The sequence below is a fragment of the Fundulus heteroclitus genome, chromosome 22, assembly GCF_011125445.2.
Source record: "Fundulus heteroclitus isolate FHET01 chromosome 22, MU-UCD_Fhet_4.1, whole genome shotgun sequence".
NCBI lineage: Eukaryota > Metazoa > Chordata > Actinopteri > Cyprinodontiformes > Fundulidae > Fundulus > Fundulus heteroclitus.
In genome coordinates this window covers 9298562-9314441 of record NC_046382.1, presented here as the reverse complement: position 1 = coordinate 9314441, position 15880 = coordinate 9298562, and the positions used below count along the sequence as shown (strand labels likewise).

The 15880-nt window shown below is 43.4% G+C and overlaps 1 protein-coding gene across 1 annotated transcript in view; it reads right to left on the bottom strand.

Annotated features, from left to right (window-relative positions):
• dntt (deoxynucleotidyltransferase, terminal) overlaps positions 1 to 15880 on the bottom strand; it is a 134570-nt gene that overhangs the window by 105753 nt on the left and 12937 nt on the right. Inside the window, exon 3 of the mRNA XM_012862358.3 lies at positions 11624 to 11725. Coding sequence (XP_012717812.2) covers positions 11624 to 11725 — 102 coding nt within the window. The remainder of the gene's footprint in view (positions 1 to 11623; positions 11726 to 15880) is intronic.

The following is a 15880-nucleotide window of genomic DNA, read 5'->3' as shown; positions in this document are numbered from 1 at the left end:
GTTTGAGAAAAGATATGCCATACTGCACATCAATCCGCGGAGAAACAAACATCAGTTTCTGTGCTTCCTTACGTCCGGCATGTGGAGAGGCGATGACAGCAGCAGACTCAAGGGTGAGCAGAGGGAAAAGAAAAAAAAAAAAAGTTGGGAGATTGACTCGTCCGTGTGCGTGGATACACTGTGTGGATTTCCCAAACAGAGTAAGAGGGAGAACAATGAAAGCTGGAGCACTGGAGGAAGATGCTGCTGGAAACAACAAAAGGTAACCGAGAAGTAATACGGGTGTAAAAGAGAGGCGGGAGAAGAGAAAGAGGAAGCAGGGATGAATAAATCAATAGTGCACGGTTGTGGAATGGAGGGCCGCTTGCTGCCAGTGTGTGATTGACGCCTCACTGGTGGGGGGGTGTTGCTGGGATGATGCTCATCCTTTCTTTCCTAGTGTTTCCGACACCTCTCTGCACCACCTACTTCCTGCTCTTACACCAGCAAATACCGCTCCACCACATGCTCCTCTCAACCCTTTAAGCCAGGCATTGTCACCTGGGTTTCTATGTTTCCTGTATATTTTTGACAGAGTCTTCTACAAATACAATCAAATCCAGCAAGTTATTCATTTTACTTTTATTTCTTTGTATCAAGAAAACGTATTTTATGCCATGAGACTTGATTACGGCCTAGAAGGTGTTGGAAAAAAATGAGAATATGAAACCAAAGACATTGACGGGAACAATAATTTACTTGGTAGAGCATAGACTTAATGCTCAAGCCCAACACAATTCAACAGGCAAAATTACTTTTTAGGAAGCTATTTCAAGACGGTACAGTAATTTCAACTTTCTTGCGAGACAATGTTATGGCAAAAATAAAACTTAAAGAAATTCGGCAACTTTTTAAAAAAGGGTAATTTTTAGGGCGCAACAAAACAAAACATTACCACAGCGTCCTATTTACAATTGATAGATTAGTCAATTTAGTTTTAGTGAATAAAAAAAGTGGTTACATATATTACAAAATAGAGTGCTAATACTTTAGTTGTGGTCTACCCTTTTGTGAAAAGAGAGAAAGTCGGGCGGGTAATTAAACATCAGCAGAGCATGCAGTGCGCACGTGATCGTGGCCCCGCCCAGAGTTCTGATCAATTTCTTTCATCCGCATCCCACTAGATTTTGATGCGTTCAGACTACACACACACATAGATATGTAATATGTGTATGTTGAGCCCACTACTAAAAGTAGTCAATACATTATGTATTCAGCAAAAAAAGAGGTTAAAATGTGATCTCTGTGGGAGGTGCGCAGGCCTGTGAAAACTCTTATGTGTGAAGAGTTTAGAGTTTTGGTTCAGCCTCACCAGCCTCTGTCCCTCAAACTCCGGGGAATCTCCTTTTCTATTGGTTGTCCCACATGCCAATCATTCTGTCGAGCACACATAAAGCCAGTGTGCGTGCTCGTTTTTTGCTAGTTTCTGCATGCGCACTTCCAGTGTTTATGTATCCGGTTAGCTTAGCGGTTAGCTTAGCGGTTAGCCGTTCATTGTAGCTCTGCTGCTCTCACCGTGTTCTCTGAACATGGCTGAGAGTCACAAGAAGCAGACTCTGTATGAATAGAAGAGGAAGGCCTGAGTAGAAAGAAATAAGACCAGAGTGGATTTGGGAGATTTTTTTTCATGCGTTCCCACGGAGGAGCGGAAGAGCAGGTAAAGGTGTTCTTCCATATGCACAGTTATTCAAAAAAGGACTTGGGAAAATCGGCGACTACCTTTAAGTGTGTTGGTTGGGCTTGGGTCAGGCTTTATGCCCGCGGGCTGGATTTAATGTGCCTGATCTTTTCTTTATTCCTTGGGTATTTATTTTACTTTCATGCATAAAATCAACAGTTATTAATCAATTATAATTATAAGTAGAGAGTCAGTGTTTTCATGTTGGAGAGCCCCCAAAGGTCAGCAGCTTGAAACTCAGTCTGTCACCCTGGGTCCCTGAGCAAAACCCTTGACCAAGTTTTATATATATATATATATATATATATATATATATATATATATATATATATATATATATATATATATAGATAGATAGATAGATAGATAGATAGATAGATAGATAGATAGATAGATAGATAGATAGATAGATAGATAGATAGATAGATAGATAGATAGATAGATAAACATGAATTTTGTTTCTGTGCTGGTTACTTGCTTGGAATTTTTTCGGACTCTCCTCCCCTTCTTCCAAGACCACCTCCACCAACCCAATTTTGAGTTGTTGAGGGATTTATGCTTGAGGGCCACTTTTTCATTTCTGTCCCAGAAGTGGCTTTTACAACAAACTAGCGACTAGGCTCAGAAGTGTCGCCACATCCAGAGCACAACATGGAAAAAGGTAGAGCTAATTGAACACTTGACTGGTAGAGTGAGTAACTAATAGTCTCAATTAGTGACAAACAAGTGCCAAAATGGAAAGAGAAATGGGAGAAAAGTAAAGTTTGAAAAGAAATAAAGTATAAAATGCAATCAGTCATAGAGCAAAATGGACTTGGGTGCCTAGGGAGACATTCGACTGTAGCTTTCTTCTCTCCTTTCAGGTCATTTTCACAGAAGGCAGTGATTAGACTTTTTTTTTTCCTGTGTTTTCTGTCTATGTCCATGAATAAAGCGAAGGTTGTGGCACAGAACATAAATTCAGTCATCACATTTTTACAATTCGCCATGAGATTGCATTTTTCTATGACATCCACGTCCACCGTTCACCCGCCGCCTCGCTTCTTGTTCGTGGAGCTTGCGTTCATTGCTGTGACTCATAGCTGGTGGGAAATGGTGTTAGGTAATGTCATCCCGAAATAAAATCGTTAGAGAAATGAAGAACAGCGCAACAAGATAATTAAGTGGAACGTTTATCAATAACGCTACTGTATATTGTCTTTTTAAATAATGAATTGCCCCAGCGTAAAAACAACTCAGGTAAAAGGCTGCAATACATGTTTGATCATTTCCTTTATTAAATATTCTGTATCTCCATTTCTCTTCCATATTCATTAGAGAATCACGAAATGTCATGTTGAAGGAAGTGTGTTGAAACAAGAGAGAAAATAATCTCTCTTTTGTGTTGAATTGGGATATTAGAGTTTGACCTATCTTTCACATATTTCACAAATAAAAACATAATAATGTTAATATAACTGGTGAGATCACAGATTATCGTAAGTCCTGCATCTGGAGACACAAAAAAAATCACTTAAAGGATGCTGTAGTTTCAAGTTGATGTATTGAGGATTATGGTATTGGTGTCAGTGAACATATATTTATAAATCTGGATCTGGACTTTGACTAGGCCATTCTATAGGTCTGGCTGTATGCATACGGTTGTGGATTAACCTCTATTTAAGCTTTTGCGTCCATATTCAGAGTGATGTGCAGTGTCTGTTGTCCTTCTCACATTGCATTTTGAAGAAAGCCTTATTTTTCCATACAGCCCAGATTCGTGCACAGCAAATTGTTGTCCTGTCAGCAGATTCCCCCACCTGAGCTGTGGGTATCTGCGGCTCCTGCAGAGTTACCATAGACCCGTCTGCAGTTTCTCTGATTAATGCTTTCCTTACCCAGACTAGGTGGATAGCCATGTCCTGGTAAATTTGCGGTTATGCCATTTTTAGGTGAAAGCGTGAACAGATCCCTTATGGTGTTGGTTCTGTGTTTAAATATTTTGTTATTTTGTTTACCTTTGGCTTTAAATGTCTTCAGCTACAGTCTTCAGTAAGTGTTTTTATGTGGAGACCTTAGTTTTTGTTTTAATTCGAAAATATGTCCCTTGAGCTATGTGTTCCATTTACTTCCTGTTTTCCCGTAATTTCAGCCTTAGTCTCAATTTCCTTCTCACTTCTTGATTCATGTCTGGATTTATTCTTATGCAAGGTTGTTTTCATTTTTTGATCTGTACACTTTTTTTGGTTTATGTTAATTATCTTCAGTTCCTGGTAATTATTCTGTTTCTCATGCAGTCTCCTTTAGTCTCTCCAAATCTTATTCCCCTCACAGCAATCATGCGTTCAATCAATTAACTCAACTGTGTAAAATACCAGTAACACATTTTATGGTTTAAAGTCTACCTTTGTTATCCCTTGCTGGATTCTACTTCGGTGCATCTTGGTTCCCAATTCCTGCTGAGTTTTTTTTTTTTTTTATGTGTTTTGGTTTTTGTTATTTATTTTCCAATAAATCTCCATCATTGTGATTCTGCATCCGGGTTCTCCCAAAAGATTATGTTATTAGATGTTGTGTAAAACCTTTCCATAGATAAAACATTTTCACAGACTTATCCCTGACATGTCTGGGATGTTCCCTCATCTTTTCGTGTTGCCTTTACAGAACAGACGTGTTTATAACAAGATTGATTCACACAGACGTGGACCCTTGTTACCTATTAGGTGACATCTGAATAGCCTCTGTTTAGGGGTATCAGAGTAAAAGGGGCTCAATATAAATGTATGCCACAGTTTTTGGATTTTATTTTGTCAAAGATTTTGAGACCCCTGTTTGATTTTCCATCCGCTTCACAATCATGCACTATTTTGCGTTCGTCTATCATATATAAACCTAATGAAATGCACTTTGTGGTTAAAGGGGCATAAATAGCTATGAAGGGTAGTGTAGATGCTTGCATGTAGTGAGTACCATAAACAATAAACAAGCAAATGCAAATATAACAGGGAGAGTGCATTTACTAGAGTATATTTTGCAACCAAGCAGGCGGTGAAGCAGATCCAGGATCATCAATATGGATCAATTTCTTCTCCTCATTAGCACAAGCCCCGCTACCCTATCACGGGTCTCCTGACTGGTTGGCTGGCTATTATTTCTAAGCAGGGACTCGGTTTACAATCAAAGGGCAATACAGACCCTTTTTTTCTTCCTATTGCTGTCTGAGTGACTAGTTAAAGTAATTGCTTTTGTCTGCCACAGTGAAGTGTTGTACCTGTAGTTTTCTCAGGTCCGCAGCTAGAACAACCTTTCCCTCTAATCAGGAGCTCTCCTTCCGTGTGGCTTTATCAGAGATAATGAGTTAATCACGGGGATAGGAAAACGGAGAGGGATTGCTAATTATGGAGTTAATGCTGTGGAAAGGAAGCGTGGATAAGAAATTGAACAGCGGTCTCCCTCAGGTGAGAACGTGTTGATGCCGTGCACATCTGCAACCCGCCCGTCCATGTGGACAAACACGTGTGAAAGAGTTTTAATACACAGAGGCAAAAAAAAAAAAAAAAACACGTGAGCAAATAGCTTTGCACGTGTGCCAAGAATATGAACATTTAGCCTCTCTGGGAAGTGAAGACTCATTATGAAGCAGATGCCTCTTAGGCCTTCATAAGCAGCACTTAATAGGTCTTACAAAAACTCATCTAGGGGTCTCCGTGCTCCAACACAAGCACAAACTTAAATTTAGCAGTTGGTTCACCTTATTACACGCAGGAGGTTCTCACCTTCACATTCAGATAAACAACTCAAGATAAATCAAGTACTTTTTTGAAAGGCAACAAAATGCAAATTAAGAACCAACGAAATCAACAAGCCGGATGCCTACAAGGAGGTGTTAACTATAAGTAGAGCTCTAAAAATGAAAGCATCGCCATTAGAGTTATTTATTTTTGTCATTTCTTTCAGAAACTGAAATATAGATTTGTTACACATTGTTATGCCTCTATATATTTTAATTTTGATGATTATGAGTCACAGACAATGAAAGCCAAAAATTTAGGGTGCCAGAAAATATTTAAATTACATAAGTTAAAAAGATGTATTTAAATCTATAAATTGAATTTTGTTTATATAGCGCCAATTCACAACACATGTCATCTCAAGGCACTTTCCAAAGTCAGTATCAATCAAATCCTCCAGGTTGGTCAGAAAGTTTCCTCTCTAAGGAAACCCAGCAGGTTGCATCAAGTCTCTCCAAGCAGCATTCACTCCTCCTGAAAGAGCGTAGAGCCACAGTGGACAGTCGTCTGCATTGTTGATGGCTTTGCAGCAATCCCTCATACTGAGCATGCATGAAGCGACAGTGGAGAGGAAAACTCCCCTTTAACAGGGAGGAGAACCTACAACAGAACCAGAACCAGGCTCAGTGTGAACGCTCATCTACCTCGACCCACTGGGGGTTAGAGAAGACAGAGCAGAGACACAGAAAGCACAGAAGCACACATTGACCCAGGAGTACTTTCTATGTTAGTGAAGGTAATGCCAGACGATCTGCCCCCCAGGATGGTGTCACAGTTAAACAGAAATCCAGACCAGATATACCTACTATGAAGAGAAAAATTATAGAGAGAACATAATGTTAAAAGTTGAAATAACAAGTAATGCAACAATTAGAGATTAGAAAACTCAACGGAGTGAGAAAGATAGATCTTGTCTTCCTCCAACAGCCTAAGCCTATAGCAGCATAACAGCATCCATGTTATGCCCTTCATAATTGCTTGGAAGACGGCTGACTTGAAAGTGTCCAGCAGATATTCATTGATACCTTCTAGAGAGAGGGTAAGCTGGCTTTTCACAGAGTGCCATATTCATGCATGTCAAAGAAAAGTTTAGTGGAAGGAAAAAGTTTGATAGGAAAAGGTGCGTACACACTAAGAATAACCGCATCTTTGAGAACATTGTCAGCCAAAATCCGTTCAAGAAGCTTCACAAGATGTAGATTGAGACTGGCACATAAAGACCCACTATGCCCAGACAAATTCTACATATGGGCTTCAAATGTCCTCTTCCACATATCAAGCCACTCCTGAACCAGAGAAACCATCAGAAGACTCTCGGCCTGAGAGAGAAACATCTGTGCTGTTGCTCACTGGTCCAATCTCCTTCCTTCAGATGAAAGTAAAGTTTGCATTTCATTTGGAAACCAGGGTCCCAGATTCCGAAGAACGAGTGGAGAGGCACAGAATCCACATTGCTTAAAGTCCGGTGTGACGTTTCCACAGTCAGTGATGGTTTGTGTTGCCTTGCACGATCCACGATGAGAGACACCAGAACCAACGACGCAGACGTCGACCTGAGGGCCGCTTTCAAAGCAATCCGTGCTTCCTGAACACCTCAGCAGAACCACAGGGTGACTGCCTCCTTATCAAGCGGCATTGATGAAGGCGTTCATGTAGAAGGAGCCCAATCAAATATTGAGTGCATAGAAATTAATATACTTTTCAGAAGCCTGACACTTCTGTTTAAAATGTTCTTTGATTTTATGCAATTCAAAGTCTAATTTTCTGAGACACTGAAATTTGGGTTTTCATTCTCTGTAAGCCATAATCATCAAAAATACAAGAAATAAAGGTTTGAAATATTTCACTTATTGCTGGATGAAGCTGTTTGAGTTTCCCTTTCTGAAATGAGTGACAAAAAAGTTGAACTTTTTCCCAATATTCTGAACACTGAAGCTCTACTTATAGACCAGTTTATTTTTACCTATTATTTTCCCCTTTAAATAAACTAAACTTACTGTATATAGCTTTTATCAAGTAACACTGACTATGCAAAGTGCTTTTACACAGCACCACTTTGAGTCAGTCATACCAACATCCATACATCCATATGCAGATTTATAGGCACTTGGAGTTCGGTCCGTTGCCCAAGGGCACGTTTACATGTTGTAGGGAAGCAGAGGTTTAACTTTCAACCTTTAACCGTCAGACAGCTACTCTTCCCAATGAGCTACAGCCGTCCCAGTCAGACAAGGCAGGGCAAATTTATTTGTTCACCACATTTCAGTTCAAGGACAACGCAAAGTGCTTTACATGATTAAAACATTGGAAAATAAAAACCAGATAAAAGCAAGTTGGAATAAAATGTAGAAAAAGTGAAACAAAATAAAACATGGGGAAATGGAAACTAAAAGCAAATATTAAAAAAAAAGTTAGACTACAAACTAAAACTAGTTATGTTTCAGGTAACAGTAAAAGGCAATCCTAAACAAATATCAGTCGGTCAATTTGTTAGAAATGTCTCACATACAAATGTTTTACAACCCAGAGGTCTCAATAATGCCTTGAAATTTAGAATTTAGATGACAATTTAGATTACAATGAGTTCACAGGCCGGCTGCTGTTAAGCGTACAAGTAATTTGCTTTGATCAGGTACACCATAGTCTGAAAACTATCCATCCATTTTCAAAACCGCTTAAGCCGGGCGTACACTGTACGAGTTTTTCAGTCGTGGTACTTATATACATCTCAAACTGTGCGACAGAACCGCGGGGTTTAAAAAGTTCACCGCTCACGATCTGTGCGGCGCGACGCTCGGACAAGACCGGACTGCTCACACTGTACGTCGTGTCCCCTCTGGGACCGCTCGCTGTGGTGGCAGAGGCAGGCGAGCAACGGTAGGTGACAGGGACCCAGAGCAGGGGTTCGAGCCCAGCTCTGGCGAGGCCCGCAGGAGGCACCGGGCGTCGGGGGAACGGAGGGGGAGAGAGAGGAGAGACGAGACGCACCGGCGGCCGCGCGGCACGGCAGGTCGCCGGTGCCCCCCCCCCTCCCCCAGCAAGCGGAGGAGTGCCGAAACAGGCGGACCGCGGAGGAGTGCCAAAACGCGCGGACCGCGGAGGAGTGCCGAAACAGGCGGCCAGCGCGTTGCGCGGACCTGACGGCTCGCCCTCCCCAACACCGGCCGGAGGTTGCTTCAGGAACGCCCGCTTCCCTCCCTCCGCTGGCGGGGACGGAGAGGAGCCCCCTCGTAGCTCTGCTTGAACAGCAGGATGCGCTCACGAAAACCTCACGACAGCCGACTGAATTTCAAACATGTTTGATTTTCACCGATCGTCCGATTCCTGATCGGGAGGTAGTCGTGAGAAGCCAGTCCCCCCTCCTCCCCCCCTCTACGACCAAGCTGAAATTCGGCCGATTCAAAAAATGCCCGCACGACTGAAGAATCGGCCCGAAAAGGGGAAAAACTCGTACAGTGTACGCCCGGCTTTAATCCCTCATGGGGTCGCGGGGGGTGTTGGTGCCTATCTCCAGCGTTCACTGGGCGAGAGGCGGGGTACACCCTGGACAGGTTGGCAGTCTGTCGCAGGGCAACACAGAGAGAGAAACAGGACAAACAACCTAAGGACAATTTGGAGAAGCCAATTAACCTAACAGTCATGTTTTTGGACTGTGGGAGGAAGCCGGAGTACCCGGAGAGAACCCACGCATGCACAGGGAGAACATGCAAACTCCATGCAGAAAGACCCAGGGGTGTACTCAAACCCAGGACCTTCTTGCTGCAAGGCAACAGGGCTACCCACTGCACCACTGTGCAGTGGGTAGCGCTGAAAACTATAGTTTTCACTATAAAATAGTTTTTATAGTCTGAAAACTATTTACTCCAAAACTCCAAATCACTGATTTCAGATGTCCCAATCAGGTTAATCAAACCCAGCGTCTAGGCATACAGACCGCTTCTAAAAACAAATGTGTTGCTTTCAAGAGCTCATTGAATTTATGATAAGATATGAAATTCAAAATACCTTTATTGTCCCACAGTGGGGAAATTCAGGAAATTCAGAGTGGTACCATGATAGAATGTGTAATAAGTCCAATAATAAAAGTTATTCAAATGATTTCAAAGTCAGCTGTTAGTAGCATTATAACACAGTGGAAGTGATTGGGAACAACAGCAACCTAAATACAAACCCAGGGGCCACATCACTTGACACAGCAGGGCCCCTGGACGCTTAGGAGCATAGTGTGGTTGATGGTAACTTTTTGTAAGGTCACTACAGACCTCAAACTTCATGTGGATTTCAGATTAAGTCAAGAACAGTGCTAATGGTAAATGGACTGAACTTATATAGCGCTTTTCCAGTCATGCTGACCACCCAAAGCACTGTACACTATAGCCACATTCACCCAGTCGCTCTCACTAACGCTCACACATTCATACACCGAGACGCAGCTCGGTAGGCAACTTGGGGTTAAGTGCCTTGCCCAGGGGCAAGGCACACAACCCTCAGATTGCCAGACGAGTACTCAACCCACCAAGCCACAGTCGCCCCATTTGTGTGGAATGGGTTTCTATGACTGAACAGCTGCATCCAAGCCTTACAAACTATGATCCAAAATGTCAGATGCAGTGATGTAAAGGAAGGTTTCTCAACCCTGGTCCTCTCTGTCCCCACTGTCCCATGTTTCTTTAGGTGTTTCCCTTCTGCCACACACCTGACTTGGAGGCGACTAAAACATGAACTATAGATTCTGAGGACCAGAGTAAAAGAAATACTAAACCTTCCCCTGACGTGTTTTTTTTGTTCTCAGATTACTTTTGATTGATTCTCCAGCGAGTCGCATAGGCCTCAGGCCAGTCCAGGGGCCCTTTCTGTTCCCCATATCCAGCCCCATAAGTAGCCTCTTTGGTGTCAGAAGTGGACCACAATGGGTAATCTAAGAAGGTCTCTTGGTCTGATGAATATTTTTTTTCTTTTATATCCCATGGATGGTTGGGTGGGTGGGTGTCAGTTGTTTACCTGGGAAACACCAGTGTAGCACTTTGAGCAATGTTCTGGTAGGCAACTTTGGGTCTTGCCATCTATGTGGTTGTTGCTTTAACATGTACCCCAGCAGACCATGTACATCCTTTGATGGATGTGATGTTCCCTGATATGATTGGTGCTCAGAAAGGGTTCAATGAGTGCAACAAATAGTTTGAGGTGTCGAATTTGACCTAAAAAATCCCCGGATCTTACTTCAGTTGAGCCTCTGTGTGATGTGCTAGACACACAAGTCTGATCACTTTGCCTCCAAGGCGACAACTTGCAGAACCTAAAGTATCTGCCACATCTTCCTTATGGCCGCAGAGACCAAAGCTCCCCTTTGTCTGGACCACTGGAGCCCTTCGCTCAGAGGGCCAGGGCTGTTATGACACACAATGACGGACCAACACACTATTACGGTGGTGAAGATGCCGGGTTACTATAGACAAGTCTCAGGTAGCAGTTCTTGTATTATTTGTCATTTTTGTAGCAGACAAGAACTTTTCATTTTCTAAGTGTAAAGTAAGTGGAAAAAACAAATTTTGCTAAACCTTATTTAACTGGAAGCGGCAGCGAATGCACAGCCAGTTATTCCAAGTCAAAGAATTGCAGTGGCCTCATGCTGATACCAGCATGTTCCTTTTTTACTCTAATTTTTCACAAATTCTCACGAATGCAACACCTGCCCCTCGTTCCTTTCCGGCTCGTCAACAGTTAAGTCGGTAAACCTGAATAAACCTTTTTCTTTTGCTGTCGATTTTCTCCTTCGTGCCGTTGTGACCCCCCACCCACAGATGGCAGAGAGACAGATCCATCGCTCCTGATGAGGAGCTCTGCAGCCATTGGCAGCACGGGCCAGGGATGCGGCTGTGGAGCTGCAGGGCGTGTCCGTGTCTGCCCCCCCCGTGGCGGGGATGGCGGGGCATGTCAGCTGTTCTGCCTCCAGTGTTTTGCGGCTGCAGATGCTGCTCATTCGGAGGTTAATGTTTTTTGGTGTCAGAGAGCTGGTGAGTGAAGCAAGCCAGCTACCCAATTAGAGCAGAACAGATTAGGCGGAGCGTTTTACATTGCAAAGCAGGACTGCCGACCTCTGGAGACCGAACGTCAGCACAACACGTTTGTATCTTACTGTGAAGATCCTGTTGTTGTTCTCCGTGGTTGTCCGTCTCTGGCAGGCGTATTGAGAAACCTTGTTCACAGGAGCGGCCTTAGGAGCTTCTTGCAGGATGTCCTGTTTACAGGAAAAATACAAAAAAATAAAATAAAATAGTAACCTGAGACTCACAGACTCATTTCATTCACAGTCAAACTCATGGTCACATCTCCCCCTGAGTCCAAACCGCTGACGGTCTAAATGTGGTGAATGTGTGTAAGGCCATTTCCCGATGAGCACATAGCCAAGAGTTCAAATTCAATTACATATAAATGCAGCCATTTGCCTTGGAGAAGTTATTTTTATGACTATGTGTCTCCAGGGCAACAGGCTAATGACACTCATCTAACAGTCTGGTGGCATCCAAATCCATTACACTACCTAACCCGTGGCATTACAAATCTGCTTGTCATCATCCAATTTTCCTCCTCTAAATTGCCTTTTCATTCCACGAATAAAACGCTCGCCTTTTGTAACATAAGCTGCTAAAGGATTACCGGACGCATTTTTAATATTCGTGGCAACAATTCCACATGATAAAATATGACATGGCATGCTTTAACAACCATCCGTACATGTGTGTGTGTGTGTGAGGGGGGGGGGGGGGGGGGGGGTATTTGAAAAATATTCCTACCATTTCAACTGATTTATATTTTTTTTAACATTTTAATCACAAACTTTATTATATTTTATTTCAATTATAGCCGACGCGCTGTACCAATACAAGGGAATAATGTTGAAGAGGATGGAGAAGGATAAAAGGTTTTCAATTTCTCTGTAAATGAAAGTGGAAACAGTGCAGCATAGAAAATACACAAACCCTTAGATTATCCATCCATTTTCTAACACGTCTATCCCCACTGGGGTAGCGAGGGTGTGCTGGTACCTATCTCCTGATGTCAATGGACGAGAGGCGGGGTACACCCTGGACAGGTCGCCAGTCTGTCGCAGAGCAACACAGAGACATACAACCAATCTTGCACACTTTCACACCTAAGGAGAATTTAAAGAGGGCCAATTAACTTAACAGTCATGTTTTTGGACTGTGTGAGGAAACCAGAGTACCCATAGAGAACCCATGCATGCACAGGGAGAACATGCAAACTCCATGTAGAAAGACCCAGGGCAAGAACTCAAGGCCAGGACCTTCTTGCTGCAAGGCAACAGTACTACCCTCTGCGCAGCCCCTTAGTTAAATAGTATTTGATTATGTTTTTTTTTATTTTTGTGGTACTAGTGGCCTTTATTCGACAATATGCAGACAGGAAATTGGGTTGAGATAGATGGCGAAGACGTCTGGTAAAGGTCCAAAGGCTGAGACTCAAACGTGGGACGACCGTGTCCCAGCGCTACCCACTGCGCCACATGTGACACAGAGTTGACACGAAGGCAGATAGAAGAAACCGAGGCCACAAAACACTTTAGACTGCTTTGGCGGTGCACCGTAAACATACAGCCAGAGATGCAGTGGGAGGGTTTGGATCAACGCATGTTCAACGGAAGATGCACATGAGAATATTTTGCAAGAGCTGAATTGACTTGTATTTGTAAAAAAAAATAGACTTCACAGTTATGTGCTACATTATGTTGGTTCATGTTGGGAGTGGTGGCCTGGTGGTTAGAGACAGGCCCCAAAGGTTGGCGGTTCAATGTTGAGTTTGTCACTCTGGGTCCCTGAGCAAGACCCTTGATCACAGATCGCTCCCTCAATGTCAGCAGCACACTGCTCCCTACAGGATTGGTTGAATGCAGAGAGTAATTTCCCTTCTGTGGGAAAATAAGGGAATTATTATTATTTATCATGTAAAAACCCATTAAAATAGTCTGTGGTTGTAACCAGAAAACAGGTCAAGGACTTATCGGGGCTTTTCTACTCTTAGAGAGACAGTCACCGTACAGGAATCGACTCTGTGGGAGAAAAATAATGTCTTTAATAGAGGCTAAAAGGATTTAACACATGTTACAGTGCTGGGTTGGAGTAAAAAAAAAAAATGTTGAGTGTTTAATCTCACTCAGGACCCTTCCCCTGTTTCCCCCTGAAAAATAATAGCTTTGAATAATTTCATGCCACATCTTTTTCTGGCAGTCAGAGGTAAATCCTGGCTTCTACGTTCCCTATCTCTGTTTCTTTAAAAACACAACAAGCGAGTTCTCCTCTGTGCTGTTCCACCTTAACTGCACTTTGTTTAATCCAACATGGCATCGTGGGTCCGTGGAGAAAAACCTCCGTACATCAGCATGCTGAGGTTGGTTTCCCCATCTGGGCTCAGTTATTATGCAGGCATATTGTACAAGAGGGAGGACGTTAAAGCTCAGAGGTAGCACATCCCCTCCCGGGCTTCCCTCCAGTGTCCTCCCCACCTTTGCTCTGCGACTTAGATGTAACTAAGCTAATGTGTGCAGTCTGCACGCTGGGGCTTGGTTCCTCCACACACACACACACACACACACACACACCATATGCTGAGATGAAAGGGCACCATAAGCTTTGCTGCGTCTCACACAGTCTTGTGTTATCATTGAAACCGACAATCCAGGCGTGTTAGCTCCCTCTACATTAATGCCTGTCTCATATGCAACGGAGTGGGTTAATGACAGCCGTGCAGGGCACCAAACAGGGCAAAAGGTCCACACATTTCCTCTTCCTCTGGGATAATTTTCTTTTTTTTTGTGCCCTGAACCTATACTCTTCCTCCTGAGACACTGTGCCCAGCTCTATCCCAAAGCACCTACATCATCACGAGCCCTTTATATAAAAGGGAGTCATTTCAATCCTCTTTTTTTTTTTCCAAATCCAGGAATTCTTGAATCACATTTTCACTGAAATGCAACATCCATACCCTGCCATGAAAAGCTGTAAACCTACGCACACAAGCAGCCGCCTGAGCAAGCCATCTATCTTTGCACTGCTTCTTAAATAGATTTAGCACCAACACCTATCTTAGCTTGTTTATATAGCAGAGCAGTAGTTCACAACAATTAGAACCCCAAAACCTGTTCACAAGACAAACTGGTCCAGTTCAGAATGCAGTTCGGAGCAGATTCAGGCTAAACCAACCCATTTGATTTGAATAACATCTAATTATGCAGTTGAGAAGTAATAGTACACAATTCAATTTGATCCAGATGTTAACGCGATGCAGTCAAAGGCATGCCAGTTAGTAAAAGTTGGCAGCAGTGAGACTAAACGCAAGGACACTGAGATAGAAGTGGCGTAACGATCAGACCCTACTGAGGCAGGAACTTGCAGTGGGTAGGTGAAGGCACACAGATTGATCCAGTAACACCCAAAGCACAAAACGAGGACTCAGAGAGGAGTCAGTGATAGTCACGGAACCAGGAGCCAGATGGGGAAGGCAGAGAGAAAGGGAGGATGGTGCTCAAGGTGTTGTAGAAACAGGACTGATGCGCAGAGGGAACCAGAGCTCGTGACCTAAAGGAACAATGCCTGATTAAACCTCTATTTAGGGCCAATTCCCATGGTAGACCACTACCTGACAGGACCCCAACCCACCCCCTTTCCCCAGGACTAGGACCAGCTAGGATGTGATGTGATGCTTAAACTGAAACATCAAAGACCAGGTGGACCCTCATGGAACATGGAAGACGCAAACGATATGTGACAGGATTAATTGTGGCAAGAATCCCATATGGACCTATGAATCTGGGAGTGAGCTTTCTGGATTCGGTATGCAGCCTTAGATGTCCTGTGGAGAGCCATTCCCAGTCCGATGGTCCTGAGCTGTGTCGGTGGCAACACCGGATGTACCTCAGCCTCCATTTCCTGATAGTCAAAGATGGGAGGATGAAAACCATGACTGTCTTTGAAAGGAGAAAGACCAGTGGATGAAGAGACGTGGAGGTTATGAGATTTACTCAGCCCAGAGTAGGTAGTGAGGCCAAAGAGAAGTTTGAATTTAGGCAAAGCATCTCAGAAACCGTCCCAATTGTTGGTTGGCCCATTCAGTTTGACCATTAGTCTGCAGGTGGTACCCGGGATAGAGGCTGGCGGACGCTCCAATTAGATGGCAAAAAACTGGTAGTGGACCAAGGTCCCCTGTAGGAGATGATGTCTTTAGGAAAACCATGTGATCGGAACTCTCTGCCTCGGAGAACCGATCCACGATTGTCAGGATAGTGTGAGACCGTCCACTGACGGCAGGCCAGTGGGCGACTGTGGCTTGATGGGTTGAGTAGTTGTCTTGCAATCGGAAGGTTGTGGGTTAGGGTTTG